The sequence below is a fragment of the Argiope bruennichi genome, chromosome 11 (assembly GCF_947563725.1).
Source record: "Argiope bruennichi chromosome 11, qqArgBrue1.1, whole genome shotgun sequence".
Taxonomy (NCBI): Eukaryota; Metazoa; Arthropoda; class Arachnida; order Araneae; family Araneidae; genus Argiope; species Argiope bruennichi.
In genome coordinates this window covers 62,877,249-62,899,213 of record NC_079161.1, presented here as the reverse complement: position 1 = coordinate 62,899,213, position 21,965 = coordinate 62,877,249, and the positions used below count along the sequence as shown (strand labels likewise).

The 21,965-nt window shown below is 28.3% G+C and overlaps 1 protein-coding gene across 1 annotated transcript in view; it reads right to left on the bottom strand.

Annotated features, from left to right (window-relative positions):
* Positions 1-21,965, bottom strand: part of LOC129956574 (uncharacterized) — a 634,064-nt gene that overhangs the window by 155,169 nt on the left and 456,930 nt on the right. Inside the window, exons 8-9 of the mRNA XM_056068502.1 lie at positions 7,735-8,097; positions 2,579-2,680 (exon numbers count right to left, since the gene is read on the bottom strand). Coding sequence (XP_055924477.1) covers positions 2,579-2,680; positions 7,735-8,097 — 465 coding nt within the window. The remainder of the gene's footprint in view (positions 1-2,578; positions 2,681-7,734; positions 8,098-21,965) is intronic.

Genomic DNA, 21,965 nt, shown 5'->3' with positions numbered 1-21,965 from the left:
AATTAATTGCTGGGATTGTGACAGTTTTTCACTAAACAATTATCCTTAATATTGATTTCCGATGCATTTATAAATAATACAATATTAATATTGATATGCAATCCATGGTTGTATCACTGCGATGCTGTAATATGGGAAAAAGAGAGGTGTTTAAAAATGTATGTTCTTTATAAATTTTCACTATAGATTCCTTTTAAAGGTAAATGAATATTGTAATTACAATAAAATGTATTTATTTATTTATTCATTTTTTGAAAAACTTGACCTGTACCAAAAACTATTAAACATGGAAAAATAATTCGAATCTTCGTATCTTGATCATTAACAACGGAAAAAGTCAAAATAAATATTAATAACTTCATTGAAAGCGATTTGAATTTCCTTCCAACAATGAAATATATTGTTGTAAAATGCACATAAAATACACATTTGAAAAAAAAAATGGCAAAAAATCAACATAATTGAAAAAAAATGATATTTTTTTTATGATTATTGAATGAAAAAGATGGATTTTTTCCAATGGAGTTTCTTATGCTGTATAAATTGTTATTTGGCTTTAATATTTTTTGAACTACCGTGGAAAGATGGCAAAATTTTAATTAATAAAAATCCTGAAAACATCAATTCTAGGTGCGAATTCCCGTCCTCCCAGGTACATACAGTGGCTCAAAAAATTGAGAGTACACCTTACTTTTACTTCATAAATTCGACTTTCAATATAAATAACACATTAACGGGAAGTGCAAACATGATTTTATTTTTACACATAACAAATGGTTTAATTTAGAGTAAAAATAAAGAAAAATCAACGAAATATTTCTAAATTGAAAATTTTCAGAAGCATTTTAAATAAACATACGCAGAATTTTACCTCAAAAAATTGAGAATACACCAATGAAATGTTTGCAATATCACGCATAGAAATAAAGTGTCACTATTAAGTTGTATGTCTTTTTGCTTTTCGAATGGCCTCTAATCGTCATGGTACCGATTCGACCCATTTTTGGTGGTATTTGAAAATATTTTACCCCATTCTTCATGCACCACTTGTTTTAAATGGGTTTTGTTTCTAATTTTGTGTTTTTGAACCCCTTTTTCGGGTATGACCCACGAATATTCAATGGCATTGATGTCGGGGTACTGTGGTGGTGTGTGTAACTTCTATTTACAATGAAAAAGACACCATATTTTGAAGTTACGTGTATTCTGTTTGGGGTCGTTGTCTTACTGGAAAATGAAATTTCCATCTAAACCCAAATTTTTAGCACTTTCCTTTAGATTGCTGCGAAGTATATCCAAGTACCCCGTATCATTTATAATGCCATCTATAAAAATTAAATTTCCTACCCCGGATGAAACCATGTAACCTCAAATCATCACGGAGTCACCATCATGTTTAACTGTAGGATGTACATTTTTTGGTTACAAAGCAGTATTAGGCTTTCTCCATACAGTAAGATGGTTGTCACTGGCAAAAATGTTGAGGTTTCTTTCATTACTAAATATAGATTTTTTCCAAGGGTTATTGGTCTGCAATTGATGAGTTTTTGCAAACTTCAAATGCTTTTTCCGAATTTGCAAGCTGGTGAACGGTTTTTCTCTAACAATGCTACTTTTATATCCAGCTTGTTTAATGGTATTTAGCACAGTTTCAGCACTTATACTTCTGCCTATGATTTGAAAAGTTTCTGCAACAAGTTGGATGAACCATATGGTAGCAGCAATCTAAAGGAAAGTGCTAAAAATTTGGGTTTAGATGGAAATTTCATTTTCCAGTAAGACAACGACTCCAAACAGAATACACGTAACTTCAAAATATGATGTCTTTTTCATTGTAAACAACAGTTTCACACACCACCACAGTACCCTGACATCAATGCCATTGAATATTCGTGGGGGATACTCGAAAAAGTGGTTCAAAAATACAAAATTAGAAACAAAACCCATTTAAAACAAGTGGTGCAAGATGAATGGGGTAAAATATCTTCAGATACCACCAAAAATGGGTCGAATCGGTACCATGACGTTTAGAGACCATTATAAGAGCCAAAAAACATGTAATTTAATAATGACACTTTCTTTCTATGCGAAATATTACAAGAATTTCATTGGTGTATTCTCAATTTTTTGAGGTAAAATTCTGCGTATGTTTATTTAAAATGCTTCTGAAAATTTTCAATTTAGAAATTTTTCGTTGATTTTGCTTTATTTTTACTCTAAATTAAACCATTTTTTATGGGTAAAAATAAAAACTAGTTTGCATTTCCCGTTAATGTGTTATTTATATTGAAAGTCGCATTTATCAAGTAAACGTAAGGTGTACTCTCAATTTTTTGAGCCACTGTATATATGTACCAAATTTTGTAAATTAGGTCAAACAATTTCTGAAAATATTTGCCGTAGATATATGATTTGTTTTGGGTATGCGACTTTCATCTTTGATAATATTTATCATATCATTTAAAATACTAAAAATTAATTTTGCTCAATATCTTTTAGAAGAAAAAAAATAACATTAGAAGTGGCTTTTTCTAAATGATAATAATAAAATAAATTGAAATAATTTTATAATATGTACCTGTGTATCCTTTTGGACAAAACTGGATATCTTCTGTGTTGGCCGCCGTTTTCGACCACCTTACTTCTAAGTATTTTTCAGCAAGGCACGTTGCTGTGTTTCCTGAAAGAGAAAAAAAAAATAAAAGAATTAATTGATTAAGAATCGTTGTACAATATCATCAATTTCCTATTACAAGAAATAAACTAAGTCACAAACTTTGTTTGGTTATTAACTAATCATTTATTTGATTGTAAACGTATGGGAAAGTTTCAGATATTCAGATTTCTCAACTTTGCTCCACCCCTCCAAAAAAGATTTAGTCTTTTGCTGAATTATTGAAATTAAATACTCAGCATATAATTTTATATTTTATTTCTTTTTTTTACCTAAATTTTAAACAAAGTATTTGTTTAAATCTAAATTATAGATTTTGTGTTTATTGAGAAGAAAAGAGGACAATCTTCTAGAAACATTTCCCCATACTATATAAAAAAAAGGGTTTTATGTTTAATATATATGTACATGAGGGTTTTATGTTTCATATTAAAGAAAAAAAAAACGAGAATAGATTTCGGATGGAATTTTATTGATCGATTGAAATTTTGTTATAAAATTATAAATGTAGTAGGAAAACAAATACCAAATATCCTTTATCTATATCGTAACGTTGTTGAATTATTGTTTGCTTTACATACTTCAGAAAATGCAAACAAATGGTGAAGAAACAAATGATTCATATCTTCTTTGAAGAATATGAATTAAATTTTAATGTCAATTTAGATGCTAATTCTGTGTCCCGTATTTTATACATCGTTTTTACATTTTATGCTGATCTTGCTCATTTCCAATCGGACAGACACACTTCTTCAAATAGATTTCGACCGAAATTTGACAGAAACTTACCAATTTTGTGTAAAGACCACATACCAGCTTTCATTTACGTAGTTCAAAGTGTTTTGGAGTTATCGCTTTGACAGAAATAATTCCAAAATTTTATTCATTAAAATTCGCTAAAAAAATTATCCCTCTTAGTTGGGATACAAATTTAATAGTATTGATATATCTTATTTGATAAAATAAATCTGAAAATGCTAAAATGCTGTATCATTATTCAAAATGTATAAATTTGGAACATTTCGTAATTCATAGTATCAGGAAATAAATAAATAAATAAAAAAAAAAGAAATCTGCATCTATTTTTCATCTTTTTACACATGAAACAAGTCATGTTAAATTTAAGTGTAAGTATATACTAAAAGAGAAATATAGAATTTCCCTTATTTTTATCACGGATAATATTGTATGATCTCAATAGAAAATATGTTTTAAGTTTAAACAGACCAATATTAAATTCGTGAAAAATAAGACTTTGACAACAAGTTTCCTACCACCATTTATCATTCAAAATGAATATTGCGTACTTCACTCTTGTTCACTATAGGTTTTTCTCAAGTTATTGTTGCTAGATATTCGTATAGAACCTCCATTTTTCACTCAAAGTGGCAGTTTGATCCAGAATATCTTCCAAGTTTCTGTAATATAAGAAATCAGGTGTGCACTTCAAGTTTATGAATTTCTAAAGCTATATTCGTTTTTCCTGGCTTTGATTTAAAACCGTTTGCCTATTCATATGTCTACTGATAGATGATATTTGATCTATTGTCCTAAAAGGTTTAAATATAAAAGTATAAAGAATATTTGTTCAAAGAATGCTTCTGAAGGTAATTTCATTATATATAATGCTAACAAGTGATATCATTATTTTTAAACTCTTTTACTCATTTTGCTTTGTTTTATATTTTTATAGACGGAATATCGTTATCTATTTTTCGGGCATTTTCTTAGAGTTTTCGAAATTTGTATATTTGTGTGATCTTTATTTTAATTCACAGTTTCTGTCATCTTTCCAGAATTTTATGTACTTACTTTTAGCAAGACATAACCTTCAACCAAAGATTAGAAACGAACCAAACAGTTTAAAAAGAAATTTAATTCCTGGTAGTTTTTGATTTTAAAATACAAAAACTGCAAGTAATTCTCTTTTTCGCTTCACAATTTTTTCGACGCTATTTTTCCTCAAAGGAGCACGAATTTTAGATGGATAGAAGCTTTTACTTCAAATTAAAACAATCAGACGATAATTTTATTGTTATTTTACCAAAGGAATTCTGGCATTTATATAAACCGCTCAATTCTAACCTCTTGTATGGCTCTTGTTCCAAATTAAAACAAAAATCAGACATATTTATCATCAAAGTAAATGAGCAGCGATGGAAACAACTGAAATTATACTTCATTTATTTGGCAACAGAGAGCAACTATGTTTCATAATTATAGAAGTGATGTTTATCAATGACAGCAGATACGAAATGCCAACCAAACAATTCAAATTAATTCGGTTATGAGAAACAATTATCTAAGATTCGCGCTATGACAGGAGAATAATTACCTGGTATCTCTTCGCAGCTATGTTGGAATGGTTTCCTAGTCATATTTCTGTGACTAACTAATGCCAAACTATTATACTATCTGTTATCAATAATCGCCAGTGTTAATTATGACTAATAGAACAGAATATAACAGCGTATTTTGTCAGAAGGTTTAGATAAAAATAATTCCTTTCAAAAAAGTTGTGGAATAATGTTTATACAAGTAATCATTTTAGTTTCAAAGCTTCATTATTATTTTGGCCCGACTTGAAATATTTGAAGAATTATTTAAAGTGAAGCTTTATTTTTCATAGCAAACAACTTTAAAACAACATTTAAAATTGTGACTAATTTTTAAAAATAATGAGGGAAAAAATGGTTTTACTGCCTTTACTCCAACATTGATTACTGGTTTTTTATCTATTTTGTTGTGCAATGGACGCAGCTCTATTTTGGATATCAAAACTACAATAAATACGAAGAAAATATCTCAGCAGTGTAAGTTTGGAAATACATCAGCCACCGTGCTAACAAGGCGTCCATAAATATAACGCAGACGATATGGATTTCGAATTTGAAAAATGTGATCACTCTTAAATTAATTATTACAGGGATTTTAGGGAATAAAAAAAATTGTTTGTGTTTCTATATGTCATTTTGTAAATGATTATTATTTTCCTAACACGTTTGCTACTGACAACATGTTGAGTTTCTTCAGAATTCTGATTTCATAAAAAAAATAAAAATAATAGAACTTTGTTGGATTTGAATCTTTCTATTCGTCGTTTTTTTGTTTTTTGTTTTGTTTTGTTTAATGCCGGTTTATAGGGCCAATTATTTTACTACCAGTAGGCAGGGCATGCATAGAAAGGCTGAAAAATGCTGTTCGGTCGAGGGCAAGTACTTGTCCCGATAGGACAACAACATGCCGCTGTATTGTATTTTTTTTTTCTTTCTGTGTATTCGTTTGTAGAAATTGGCAGTTTTTTTTTTTTTTTTTTTTTTTTTTTTTTGGCGTGAAAAAATTGATCACTTATCATAGATTAATTCTGACAATTTTTGTTCATTATTCTTTTTAATGAGAGGTTGTATGTGTGTGGTTTTTCATTTTCTTTTTCCATTCTTTTCTATAGTTCTTTAAATTTAGGTACGCTGATCTTTTTTTCCCATTTTATCATGTTTCTTTGACTAAACATCCATAATTTTAATACGATACGCAGTGAAAAAAATTCAGGGACACCAAAATGGCAATTTATAACCAAACATGAAATGCCTGAATCTGTCTTATAAAATTGTGGCAAACATAAATCAGTTCCTTTCTGTTCATGCGCTGCCTACTGGCCGTCTTATAACTGGCCGAATGTAAACCTGATATTATTGTATGCTAAAATATATTACTAAAAAAGTTTTAAAACAAATTTCAATAACAATAATTGATTACAGAATTGTATTAAGCATAATGATGGTCTAGAGAACGTCAGTAATAATGAGAACCAGAAATACTTAAAATGACATTATGTTTCCATATTATTTAATTAATCCGAAATACGATTATATTTTCTAGAAAAGAATACCGTAAAGATTGCGATACAGATACAGTTTAGAAATGATGTACACATTTAAAAACATAAATGAGTAAAATTATTCTGCATTTATCTTGGGTTTTATCATTCATCAGCTATATTGGATAGGAAATAATATAATTCTATGCAATAAAATGCTGAAGTTATCAGATTTCTTGAACTTCATGCTACGTATTACGGGACTTTTGATAGGGCACAGGCCGCCAAAGAGTCGAATATTGAGATTATCGCTTCTGATCTGTGATGTCTGGTGGTTTTAACAATGACAATAATGATAACACGAGCTTGAACACAATAGAATTTAATAATGCTCGAAAAAAATGTGAATGCTGAAGTGTATCATCAATAAGGGCAGCATTGCAGAGAGGCATAATTTGGAACGATGCAAGGATGTATTGAAATGTCTAAGACAAAATTTTATTATTGATGCAATGAAAATATAAATTTCTTTTTTAAATATGCCAAACTACAGCTAGGGCTGAAGTACCTTTATCAATATTGTAGCTTCCTAAATACATCAGCCGTTGTGCCGGCAAGGCGGCCAACAATAACCGCAGACGATATGTATTTTGAAGCTCAAGAAAATGTAATTATTTGATTGTTAAATTAATCCTTGCAGAAGTTTTGAATATTATATTTTTTTAATGTAATTTTATAAATAACTATTGTTTGTTTTTGCGATTGGAAAGAAATTGTATTTTTTATAACTTTTTTATAAAAACATTTTTCTGTTGGAGTTGAATTATGATTGTCTCTTTTGTTATTACGTTCTCGTTTAATTTAATTTAATGACCAACATAAATTGATATCATTTTTTGTTGTATGAATTTTTACATTAATGTAGTTAATTTAATTATATTAAAAGAGCTAGCTAGCTCAATAATTATTGAATTTCAGGTATTGAATTGCAACTGACTGGGATTATTTGAACATTTCTCAGTAAGCTACAAACTAGTGTCCATTAAATCTATAGTTATGGGTTAAATGTCCTCTCACTGATATAGCATATATGACTAAGTAATGAGTGACTGTTTCTGGGTCAGGTATCGATCATATTTTCAAATTAGCATTCAAAATGAAGTCAACCTCAAAATAACACTGATGAAGCTTCAAAAGTGAATCTATGTTACTGAATAACAAATAACATATTATTTTAACTAACCTTTTGCTGAGATTACAGTAACAGAGCAGTCTTTCCTAGTAGATCCTGCTGTACTTGTGACAATGCAAGTATAGGTAGCCGAAGCTCGGGCTGAAAGAATGAGAAGACGACTTCCAGCTGGATAAAGGTCTTCTACCATTTCTGGCTCCACGGACGGGTTCAGAATGTGATTGTTTTTAACCCAATTATATCCAAAGCTACCGTGGACGTCGTCTTGGGATAAGCAAGTGATCACCATGCGATCACCTTGTTTGACGGTAGCTGTCAAAGGCATCACCTGAGCTTGAGGTTTGGTCACCACGGAAACCTGGATGCTCTTGTTTTGGATTGTGCCCCAGTCAGACACTTGGCAGATGAATTCTCCTGAAAGTAGATATAAATGGGGTATAATCAGAATGGAAGATGGCAGAACAAATTGGAACTTCAAAGCTGGAACTTAAAGCTTTTTTAAGATCAGTAACTTCCAGTTAAATATTTTACATAACTTGTTTTTTGATTTTTTGATTTCACCAACAAAATATTTTTAAATTTCCAATTTTGATAGATATATCATACTATTATTATTTTAGAAACCTTAAGGCAATCTATTCATTGTGTTATGAATTTCATTAAATTTCTCTCTATACCTCGAATTACATCACGGGAAAAAAACAAAAATAATAAAGAGAGTACTTTAAAATTTTACCAACACTGATTTATTCTGAAGTTAAATTTTCATTGTAAGAATAACAAAAATAATAATAAAAAATCATTTAAAATTATTAAAATCATGCCTTACACTGATGACTACTTAGTCTTTTAATAATAGAGACTTACATCGTACAATAATTATGCCTTAAAATAAATTTCTTCTTACCTAGCTTCCAACAATAGAAAAAAAACCACGCGATTAAATATTGTGTGTGATCGATTAATCGTTCACACAAAATAATGACAGGATTAATCGTTTGTATTTCTATTTGCTGAAACAATGAAAACGATTTGTGTTGCATTCGGAACAATAAAAATAAATTGTAAAATATAGTTAAAATATTTTTAAAAGTTAATTAAATCTAGACAAATAATTTCACAGTAATTTAAATTATGTTAAAAATTAAGAAAATGATTGTAAAACTTTAAAATGTTGCAAAAACAATTTTTGTGCAGGATTAATTTTGGAAATTATTAGTAGGAAAAATGCAAAAATCTCGTTTTATTTTTAATTAATTGAAATTTAAAAACAATGACCTTTGAAGTGCTCTTTAATACTCTTCGTATATATATTTCTTCAAAACTCTTCGTATATATATTTCTTCTCTTTAATACTCTTCGTAAGTATATTTCTGCAAAATTTGGAAGTTTTGGTTCGAAAAATCTAACCTGCCACCAGCATACAAACATACATACAGGCACTTATGAATACTACTTATTGAACTCTGTATAGATTATAGAGATAGGGGGGAAAAGAGAAAAAAAGATTTTCAGATTCATAAAAACAATCAGAATGTCAATTAAATTTAATTTTTAAAGATGATATTAAAATATTCACCATTAAAAATAATTTAATTAAAAATTATTATATATGGATATATTATGTTTGAAAATTCGAGTTATTAATTTTACATATTCTAAAGTACCCATATATTTAAAGAAAATATATGATTTTAGTTATAATATTACTTGGAACATATTATAACATATAATAAACATCAAGAAGTTAAAAACTTTAAAATGTAAACATTTAATTTGAGAAGTATTAAAAATGCTATTAAGAAATTAACAATTGGTAACAATAATACTTTAAAAAAAAGTAAGACGTTATAAGAACAAAAATTTATGAACATTTAATCCTAGATAAAGACAGTAATCCTAGCATAAAAAGACGTATTGAAAATCAAAGATTTGTCAATATTTTATAGTAAAAACGTATAAAAAGATATATTAAAATAACTACAGGTGCTGGATAAGAATTGCTTATTTTGGAATATTCTCTTCAGAATGTGAACGAAAAAAAATCGATTGCAAAATTGCCCTTTTATAAACCTAAAACAAGACAAGTTAAATAAATAAAAGCGTGTTGGAGTAAAATGAATACATTTGAATATATGAATGTAATCAATGACAAGATAGATGCTTTTATAAAAATGAAAAAGAAAAAAAAAAGGCAGCAGACGAGAATATATCTTCAATGTTTTAAACAAGTAATATCACAAACATTATGCAGATAAGATGAAGATATATCACAAGAAAAATATGATTAGTTCTGTAAAATAAATAACTTTTGAATTTAGCTTGTATTTACAGTAGAGCTTTGCCTTCATTTTTATACTGAATTTCTGTTGTCCTTGTTTAGGATTTCTGGCTGCAGTTTACTCTTATGCTAAAATCTGTAATAAAAATTAACAATTTTGGACGCAAGATATTTTCTTTATTTATCGTCGGCATATATTTTATTTTCATTTAGTACTTAACCAAGAAGAAAAAATTAGAAATGTTTTATTCAGTAATGCGGGTGTGGTACATGACTTTCATTTAAATATATGCGGTGGTTAAAGGCCACAATGAAGGAAAACAAATTACAATCCACGGCTGTGCTTTGTACAGTGCAAGTAAAAACAACGGCTGAAGAAACATTAATTCTGAATAATTTGGCAACTTCGATGGCATCACTGAAGAAGAAGTTACTTTAACTGTAACCGTCCCCGTTATTTTAAGAGCAGACGGTGCGCAGAAAAACAGCAAACGGCAAAAAAGAGAACTGCTTCTATTAATGCAAAAATTACGTGCGCCGTAACTATACGTCTAAAGAAGCACTGCTAAATCGGCAAAGAAAAATTGCATTATTACTGGAAACAAAACAAAGCAAGAGAAATAAATAAATCAAAGTTGGGTTTTACTGCGACGTTTATTATCTTTAGCCGTTCTTAATAATAATTTTTTTTTTTTTGGTTTTGTGTTTGTTAGAGGAAGCTCATCAGTTTAATTCTTTATTTTGTGGCATATTACACGTCCTCTGATTAATGTTTATGATTTGTAATATACGAGAATTGTTTTCGAAGTAAGAAATTACAAAAAAATCAGTGCAGGAAGTAATGAACATTTCTATGGTAAGTTACGTCAATTTTTATTGTTAATTTAATTTTTTATGTATGAAACTATCGTACATTGTATAAATATCGTTTTTTGTTGAAAGCTAATATCTTTATGGCACTTTAATATGACTTTTTTGTGTGAGGATTGCTTATTTACTTTTATGCGTCATAAAATATTATTCTAAGTATGATGGAAATTGAAATGTAAAAAAAATGAGTGTTGATTTTTTTATTGTAATTACTCTCTTGGAATAGGCTCATAAAGAAATATGAGAAAGGGTTTCCAAAAATGGTTTATTGAGAAGGGTACTTTCTGAAATTGAATATTTTAATACAGAATAACTTTTTGACACGTTATTTTAAAATTTTCCTGGAATAATGGTCTGTTTTAAAAAAAAATCTACTCCAAAGAGATAATCTTTCCATTCTTTGTTGTCAATTAGAACTAAGACTCACTAAGACCAAGGGATATATATATATTTTACCAGATTTGCAAAAGTAGAAATGAGAGGGTTTTTTTGTCACAATTACTGAATATGCTAAATGGGAGACGAAGAGAAGAAAAGTAAAAATGAAATAAAATGAAAGATTGGCTTTCTTTCATGCAGCTACTTTCGGGACGAATTTTATGAAAAACACTCTAAAAAATTTATATCTTTGAAATTTTACATAAAAAAGATTGAAAAAAACCCCGCATACATATGAAATCAAAATATACCACTTAAGTGACAAAACGTTTTTTGAAAACTAGAAAAAATGCCTTTTTTTACCAATAAAGAGACCCGAGCAAAAATCTTTTAGTTTACAAATGATTTGCTTAACATATCGCAGATAGCTTAAAAATATATTATCTAGATTCTGAACTAAAAAAAAGCTGTATTTCTGTCTATTCTTTAAATATTAGCATTCGAATAATAAATAACGATTTTTTTTTTCATTTTGCGAGAAAATAAAACGGCTATAAAATATTTCTAAATAAACAGATAAATTTTTCTCTAATTAAGCAACTGCAGAAAATATTGAGAAATTATTATATCAAACGTGAACAAAAAATAAGAATTAGATTTTCATTTACGAGGTTTTCTGTAAGAAAAGTCTACCAAAAATAAACTTTGAGAAAACAGCATCTGAAGATATAAAATAGCGTTAAGACATATATTAAAGCAAATATAAAAATCGGTAGAACTTTCCCAAAAAATACGTTTCGAAACAACATTTAAATGGTTTCATGAAGAAATCTATGCAAACATTAAAAATATTAAATAAAAAAAATCAAAATTTTGTAAAAAGAAATCAACTTTTCAACGCAGACACATATTTTAACCTCGAAGCAGAATTTTTAATTTCATAGTTTATGCAGTGTTTAGTTTGAGGGAACAGTGATTTTTATTAGGAAGATTCCATTAAATTTATATTTTTTATTATTAACAAATAATAATGTGAAATTTTAAATCTTTCAACCGAAATAAACAAAAGAATATGTGAATATTAATAAATAAAGTGAATATTCTTGATGGACAATCTGGTCACCTCAAATTAAACCCAAAATAGGCTGGTGTGCTTAAACTTTTACTAATGTTTTAAAAATTAATAAAGAATATATATATATATATATATATATATATATATATATATATATATAAATTTTTTCTTAATACTTTAAAATGTAGAAAACAGTGGACAGGAAAATTAAGGAAATTATTAAATTGTTTATAATTTTGGCAACAGCTGCGAACTCACAATATTTCGATTCTGCTTTTGTTAATCGATTATGACTTTATAGCTGTATTACTTGCAATTTATACATGCTTGAATTTTAAGTATTCTGAGTTCATTTCATCATTTCTTTGTAATAGTGGATTCGGCTATACTACAGCGTTATTCAAAACGATTAATTGCATATATTATCAATGGCTATAACTTCATTGCAAGCACGATAGAATGTAAAGATTTATGCAGAAAGGAGTTTACAGTACGTTATTATCTGCAAATCTAAAAACTCAGCAATAGGATTTATCTTAGGGACATAGGTAATATCTACACTGTGATGCATATCATTCCAAATTGAAGAATTTTCAGTAAGAAAGATATTTAGAATATGCATATAGATATCGAACATCCATCAGCGCGGTTGTGAACTTTCTCACATTGTTTAGTATGAAATGGACTTCAATATAAAATTGGTTTGACACCGGTTTTGCTACGTCAAGTACAAGCTGACACTGATAAGAGAGTACATTTACTTGTGCAACTGATACAGCCGATAACTGACACTTTAACAATTGGAATGAGACTGGATACTCAATAGGTATCGGGTTTCGACCTTGCACCAAGACTAGAAATTGATATGATTCGAATATGATTCCAAATTGCCATTTCGTTTCTTTGGAAGATGCATTGAGGCGATGTGCCGATGTCCTTTCTTTTGACAGTGATTAACGGGTGGGTGAGAAGAGGAAAGAAAAAGATTTTCTTATCGTATTCAAAGTTTTTATCCTGTTATCGCTAATAAATAAAGATGAATATGTGTGTGTGTACCGCTTTTCTACAAGTCAGACCGTTTGACTTACAGTTGCCACATTTGGCATATATATATATATATATATATATATATATATATATATATATATATATATATATATATATATATATATATATAATATTATTTGCTGTGAAGCATGATGCAGTTTGAAGACAATGAAGATACTTTTAATTTCGTGACGTCGTTTTATTCATTTTGAAGAAACAAGCATATGTACAAGCGACGAGGGCACAGAAAGGAATGAGGAAAAAGCTCTCGGACATTTTATCCCTGGTCTTATATAACCTATGATTTTGATAGGGAAAACATTTCTTCACAGTGCTAATGTATTATGAGATTTCGATAGGGATTTTCATTACACGGGTGGACAAGGTAGGGGAAACACAGGGAGATTTTAAAAAAGAATTTGCTTGATCAGCGCTATGTTATCTCTTCAGGCGTAGTGTGGGAAAGTTAGATTTTAGCTGATTCAACAATTTAACAAAGCTTCTCTTGAATTAATTAAGTAGAGACAGTGGAATTGGATCACGAAATAAGAGAATATTTTAGAATGAAGTTACTAGGGCTAAATTAAAGATAGAATCTTGGAAATTAATTAAATTGAAATTAGAGTTAAAATATCATTACATATATATATATATATATATATATATATATATATATATATATATATATATATATAACCAATCTAAAGTAAGAAAAAGTTTGAAAACGAAACTAAAATGAAAACGAAACAAAACAGTTTCGAAATCGTAACTAAAATTTATTACCTATTTAAACTAAAACCAAAAAGGAACTTCATAGTATTTAGAGAGCGCAATTGCAGCTACTTCTAAAACACAGATGAATTGATACAAAAGTATTAGAATCAAGTTAATAGGAAAAACAAAAACCAAATAAAAATTAAACCATAAAAATTATTAAAAAATATTAAAAAAGAATCCGGCCTGAAGACTTTTTCAAGGGTCACCCTCAGGCAGGGATTCAAATAAAGGGATTTTTTCTGTGAGGACATACAGACATTAAGTCTAATAATGATTCCTCGTGACCCGAAAATCCCCCGAAATTATGCTCAAGAGATATACCATTTTAACAGAAAGGAAATACAAAATAACAAATTAGAAAAAAACCACAAAGTAAAAATACAATAAAAACAATAACAATAAAAACAAAAACAGCATTAAAATTAAAATTAAAATTAAAAACGAAAAGGCCAAGACATACCATCCAACAGTGAACGAAATTTTAAACAATCGATTGTGATTCACCCTTTAGAAGGGGAAAATGTGCACATGGGGCGAATTTTAAAAAAATTAATTAGAATTTGAAGGAATTAAAAATGAAGTTAAATTTTAACTTTTTTTACAGCAATAACTTTTGAAAATTTAACTGTACAAAAAAATCTTACAATGCTTAAAAGTTTTAAAGTTTGCCTTTTTAGTAATATAATTTTTTATATTTTACAGAGATTTCCGGAATTTTAAAAGTACTTTTCTAATTTTCAATAATAGATTATATTGTTATTCCGAAATTCAAACCATTTTCCTTGTTTCATAAAATTGTTAACTGTTAATAAAAAAGTTATAGCCATTTGTATTTGGTGGAATCTTTTGAATAATTCAATATTACAGTGATTAATTATTTTAAATCTTTTTTTTTAATCGCTTGTAAAAACATAGTAATCACTATTCCAAAATTTAAAAGAAAAAAATTTTAATTTTGCAGGTTTAGTGTATTCTAGTTCAGTAATACGAAGGAATAATTTTTGTAATACTGAAGAGACAAGGTCTAAATAATTATTTTTCTTGAAAGAGAAATCATTAAGAATGGTATTCCCTCCAAAATTTATGTTAAAAATTTATTCCTCTTATGCCAGGAAAAAACAAACTGCATTACAAAAATTTAGAACAAGAAAGAAACTTTTATTTTTCTCTCAGACGAAATATTTTTTGGTCCTAAACTAGATAACGTAATTAGGATGTGCATTTGTTTTTAAGGATGTCCAGTAACTTGCTTAAATCCAGTAAATATGATTAATGTTAGCTACTTCATTTGAGAAAACGTGCATGTAAAATTAATATGTAGTGGAAAAAGGAACAGACGATTTTTCTCTGTTGCCAGGAGAAATTCCATTTCTTGAGCAAGCGTTTCCTTAATGTTTCTCTTCGCGTGACATTTTTATTTCATTTTTGAAGAAAAAGAAGTTTACACTTAAAAATGTGGAGAACAAAATATTTCGCGCTTCGTTCCACGCCACTACATTTTATGTTTTATAAATCAGGATCCAAAGAATATTTTGTTGTGCTTTTTTATTTTTTGTCAAAGAATATTGTTAATTGTTTTCTCAGAACATTTTTAATTTTTCTGTACACAAAATGATAATCATTTGAGAAAACATGCTTGCTTTGATTTGATTTTGCCTACTGAGAAATTGTACATTTTCGTAGGAATAAAATAGTTCCGTTAGATTAATTATCTTTTGCAAGTTTTACACAAATGGAATGATGAAATATTATCTTTTTATACACTTTCTTTTCCACAACTTTTCGTACTTCTTAACTGCTTTCGAAGTTTCTGTTTGGAGCGCAGTAATTTTAGAATTCGTTTTGTTTATATGATAGATTTCTATCTCTTTGATCCTTTTTTATTATTATCCAAAAAGTATTTTAGCTACAAGTAAGATTAAGTAAAAAATACGTTAAGTAGATTTTTATATTTAAACTTGTTAAACATAGTTCCATTTATTTAATAAAAGAGCATAAAATAGAGAATCTTCGGCAAGGTCTCTGTAAACATCATGAGTACTCAAATTTTTATTTTTGGGACCCCACACGTAAGAGTTTTGCGTATTTAAGTATAATTAAGAAATCCGATTATGCATTTTTGACGCCTGTCTTAGATCAATTGAAATCAGAATTAGACGCAGAATTACAAAGTAACAAAATAGCGTGTACCACATTTTATTTATTTTTCATGTTTTTAGAAATTATTTCGATAAAACAAACAACCTTTGACAGATTTAATTTAAAATTTGTTAAAAATCGACACTTTAAATTTTATAATTTTTTTACAAAATTTCATTGACCTAAGTAGTTGCAGCTATCGCGTTTACATGCATGTAAAAACATTGCCTGACAGACGGTCATCCCTTTGATAAATTTGGTTTCACATTTTATAAAGATCTGTATGTTATAAGCTAAAATTGTATACCAAAATAGATTAATCTAAGTTGTGGTGTTTTTCAGTTATTGTGTTTAAATGCGCCTGGAAAATCAATTCCTTGATGGAATTTATTCGAACTTCGATATGCGTCTACATTTTAAACACGAAATCTGTATGCCAAAATTTATCTATTTAGCTTTATAAGAATTATGGTTAATGCTTTCACATGCATTTGGGAAACTAGAAAGACGGACTCCTTGACAAATGATTTTGTTCTAAATGTGATAAAAATCTACAAATTCGGTGCAAAAAACATATACCAAATTCCATTCACCTGGCTTAAAGCGATTTTGGTGTATCGTATTCATTGTCCAATAAACATGATTACAGTTTTTTTTCGCATTTAAAGAGCTAAAAGTGGGGATTCGTCAAAATTTCGAATTCGAATTTTCTGATGATTGTAAATTTTTTTCGCACGCTGCGTTTATAAGAAAGGGAAGATATAAATGAATGGATTTAGCATTATTCGCTATCGATATATTCCTAAAGATTAAACATAAAATTTTCTATAATGAAATTGGCTGTTATTATAATTTAAAATTAATTTTTAATGAAAATAAGTGCAATTAATTATTATTTTCTTGTTGCATAGTTTTTTTGGGAAGATAGGGCATACATGAAATAAATTTGGCTAAAATTCGTAAACTTAAAACGGATTTTTGACTCACTCATTAGGTCGCGGTATAGGGACCTACTCGCCTGGTCCGGGCATAATGCCAGAAGACCATTTTAAGGTTATTATTTCTTTTTCTTGACTCAATTCGTTTCTTATTTTCCGTCCTCCTGAGATCTTTACAATAAGTCAACACATTTTTCTCAAAAAAATTATTTTATCCATCATTTGTATGGGAATCCTGTTTTATATATTGTAGCTTCATAGAAATCCATAAATATGCATGCAAAAAATAGAAAATCAAGAAAAACGTACAAGTGAAGCAAAAATTAATTTAGAATGCATCAAAAATGAATTCTAACCACGTTTTCTGTCATATTAATCGGCATTAAGCTGGAAAATTAACTAATTTTAAATAATAAAAAAATATTGTATTTAATCAATTTTATTGATATAAAATAAGTTAAATTTAAAATTAATAAATTTCTAAAGGAAAAGGTAATGTAAAAAATGAAAAATAAAGATAAAGCATTCTAAAATAATAAACTTCAATGTTTTTAAGTCCAAATTTTTAAACCTAAATTTTAGAATTCAATTATATAGATTATAATTTTTGCATTGTGATATTTTATACTTATTATTGCTAAGCATTATTGCTTTACTCTCAAATTAAAGCAAGAAAAACGTATTTCAATAAATTTTATAAATTGTTTGGGTGACATTTTTCATGAGAATACATATTTTTTCAATTCTATTCAGCTTTAAAAAGTAATTATTTAAAAAAATAATCTGGCATTAAAAAGTTAATCAGAGAATTAATAGGAATAAGCAAGATATTCCAAAACAATTTCATAAGTTATCTAGTTATATAAGTTATACGTTATACGTTATAGTTTATCTAGTTATATAAGTTATATATTATAAGTTGGATATAAGTTATACAGAAATCTTAGAATTGAAAAACTAGTAAAAAATTGGAAGCAAAGAGAGAAAATTGGAATAAGTTAAGCCTAAATCCGAAGATTTTTAGCAATGTTGTGAAGACTATATTTCTAACTTTTTACCAGGGTATTTCATTACTTATAACAAATAATTTGCAACTTAAAAGTATGGAAATTAAAAAATGGATTAAAAATTTAAACCTGAATTATTGTTAATGGAAAGCAAAATATGCTAAGCCTGATTTTTTTAAATTTTGGAGCATTGTGGTGCAGAATATATTTTCCGCCTTTTCTCCTGGTATTTCATTACTTATACGTATCATTTTGGTAAAATTATAGAACGCAAATTAAAAAGAAGTTCATAAAAATTTATAACTAGATATAAATTATAGTGAAATCAAAACTCGAAATAAGCTAAGCCTAAATCTTGAAATTTCTGCACCTAGTAATGAGTAACTTCTTTTTCCACATTTTTTTCTCAGTACTTCATTATTTGCAACAACGGCGAATAGTAATTATACTTAAGATCGAAAGCAAAGCAAATATATTCTAATAATAATAAGAATACTTATTAGAATAATGGGTATTAGATGTCGTTAGAAATGCATTCAGTTTATGAAGAGTCGCTAAGAATGACCCTCAGAAGTAATTATTTATTCAAGAATGCTCTTATGAAAGTAATATTTGACTGAAATATCTCTCTCTTACTGTCGTTAAAAAATAATACCATCCGTTTCAAAGTTTTTACTGCAAGGTATTGCAAACAGTAATAATCAGCACTATGCAAATACGTAACTTAAAAAGCTTGTCATTAAAAAAGCATAAGAAGGTATTATGTGAAAATGTACATAGTATAAACTGAAAGAAAGTACACATGGTAAATAATTAAATTCCGATAGTAATATATCTACAATTGTATTGTGTCATACCATCATCGTTTTTCATAAATAAACTAATTTTGTCTCTTTCAGTTTTGAAAATATTCGTACTTAAAAAAAAATCGTTTTAGAAAAAGCTTATGTATTGGTTTTATCCATTAGATTTTCTTGAACTGAAGAAATTTTTTTATATAGTCATTATATTAAAGATGGTTAGTTTTTGGTTTAAACTGTATAACTTTCTTAGTGCTTACCTGGACATTAAATACTTTTATTTTATTGCGATTATAACATAACTAGACTTACGAGATTTTCACGCCATTTTTAAGAATAATTTTTTATTTTGAATATAAATTATTATAATTTTTTAGAAAACTATGAGAAAACCAGTGGCAATCGTCTCCACAAGTTTCTTCGAATAATCTCTATTAAAAATATTATCCTAGAAAACGAGATTATGCGAGATTTTCAAGCAAGCATACTTCGGCAATCAATCCTTGGCATGCAGTTAAAATTGGAAAATTGAATTTATGTTTTAAATGCATTTTCCCCAACCGATTGGAACAAAAATAATTTGACACAAAATTACAACTTGCAGATATAAAACCACACACCAAATTTGATATTTTTAAGTCACTGCGCCTTTGAGTTAACGCGTTTACATGTTTTTAAAGGTATTAACTGATAATTTTTAAAAGTATAGACCGATACCACATTTCGCCCTTTTCTCTCAAACTTTTTTAGTCTATCTTTGTCACCGACAGACAGACGGACATTTTCCAAAAAATGTTTTTTTGAACTCTCGGTTTAAAACGTGGAGATTCGACAAACTCGAGTTCGAATTTGTTTGACGATTACTATACTTTCACTATACTTTCTCTATATTACCTATATGGGAAAGTAAAAATTGAAAGTATCATGCAGGACGATCTCGTGTAGTATGAAGTTTAGGACACGAGAAAATAAATTTCTTCTACATAAACTATACACGGAGAAAGTTTTGCAAAGAATTTTTAATATTGTTTCACTATGGAACTAGTATAGTAAGAATAGGACATTTATCCATCATTTTAATGGATGCTGAATGGATAGCAGTTCAATGACCCCTATGCGTGGTTAAATTGGTGACTTAGCTGAAAAAAAAAACTATAAAAAATACAAGATTTATGACAATATTCCCATTGAGAGCAAAGATCCATAATCCTTCTAGAATATTATGCATCCTGTCACGGAAACTATAAAGTGGAGACCCATACAAGAATAGAATTTTCTTTTTTTTTCAAAGCGAAATTTTCAGTTATTGTACGTTGAGTGCTGTTATGCTCTGTATATACAGGGTGCCCCAAAAAATGTATACACACTTTAAATAATTGCAAATTTGGGGTTTATTATAATTCAAATAATTTTCAACATGTAAAAGATTCTACAAATATCATTCTATTGTCTTGTTATCGCATGTTCTCAAACTGATGTCCGTTCTTCTCCAGACACTGCTGACAACGCGAAGCGATGGAATAGCACACATGATGGAACAATTCCCTTGGGATATTCGTACATTCATGTTCAATGGTTGCCCTCAATTGAACAACTGTTGCAGGTTTATGGACGTCCTGAACAGTTCCATCAGCTTCAAACTTATCTCTAATTCGAGTGATGGTAACTCGTGTAGGTGGTTCTTTGTTAAACTCCCTCTTAAATTGTCTTTGCACTTCTACTGCATTTTCATACTTCCAGCAGCATTTTAGAATAAATTTCCTTTCTTCAAATTCAAGTCTGTCTGCCATCATTCGGTTCAATGGGTTCAGTCCGTAAAGAAAGAAGAAATAACTTAGTTATCAGCTACTAAAATGTGTATACATTTTTTTGGGACACCCTGTAGTTGGCGACATTTTGTCTCCTGTCGTGTTGTCGATTTGTGCAAGTTCTATATACATAATTGTTATTAATGTATACATAATTATGTTTCGTGGCTTTTAGTGGATTGAAATATCACTGTATAATTAAAGCTCGCTCAGTACATTCACCGGACGAATTCCCGAAACTTTATTATAATCGTTTAAAAATCCAAGTCCGAGATTTTTGATGAATCTTCACATTTCAGACCTTCTTGAATCTGAAATATACATTTTTGGAATTAAGTCTATACGTCGTTCAGTCAGTCTATCTGTCTACGATTTCGGTAACCGATGTAATTTCGTATATGCTTCTATACTAATACTAGACGAAATCTGTCTGTGAGAAACTTGTCTGTCTGTCCTTGTGTTTGAGAATATGAAATCTAAAAACGCAAACAGTTACTTACTTAAAATCTGACACATGTTTCGATCATCAGAATTGTATACCTTATTAAACTTTTGACCAAATCCAATGACTACCTCTTGACTCTGTATCCATCGCTATAACGATTTATATAAATGGAATTTGGTAAAAAAAAAAAAGTCTGTCTTATTACTGAAGTTTCATATCAAAGCTCAGTATTGTAAATACGTATTGGTTTCTCACCTCGTTTTCCATTATAATGAGGAATAGAAAACGCACCATTTAATTCAGAGAATGGGACATATTTTCCATTTCCATTTATTCCATTATTTTTCATTTCCATTTATTCCATTATTTTTCATTTCCATTTATTCCATTATTTTCCATTTCCATTTATTCCATTATTTTCCATTTCCATTTATTCCATTATTTTTCATTTCCATTTATTCCATTATTTTCCATTTCCATTTATTCCATTATTTTTCATTTCCATTTATTCCATTATTTTCCATTTCCATTTATTCCATTATTTTTCATTTCCATTTATTCCATTATTTTCCATTTCCATTTATTCCATTATTTTTCATTTACATTTATTCCATTATTTTTCATTTCCATTTATTCCATTATTTTTCATTTCCATTTATTCCATTATTTTTCATTTCCATTTATTCCATTATTTTTCATTTCCATTTTTTCCATTAT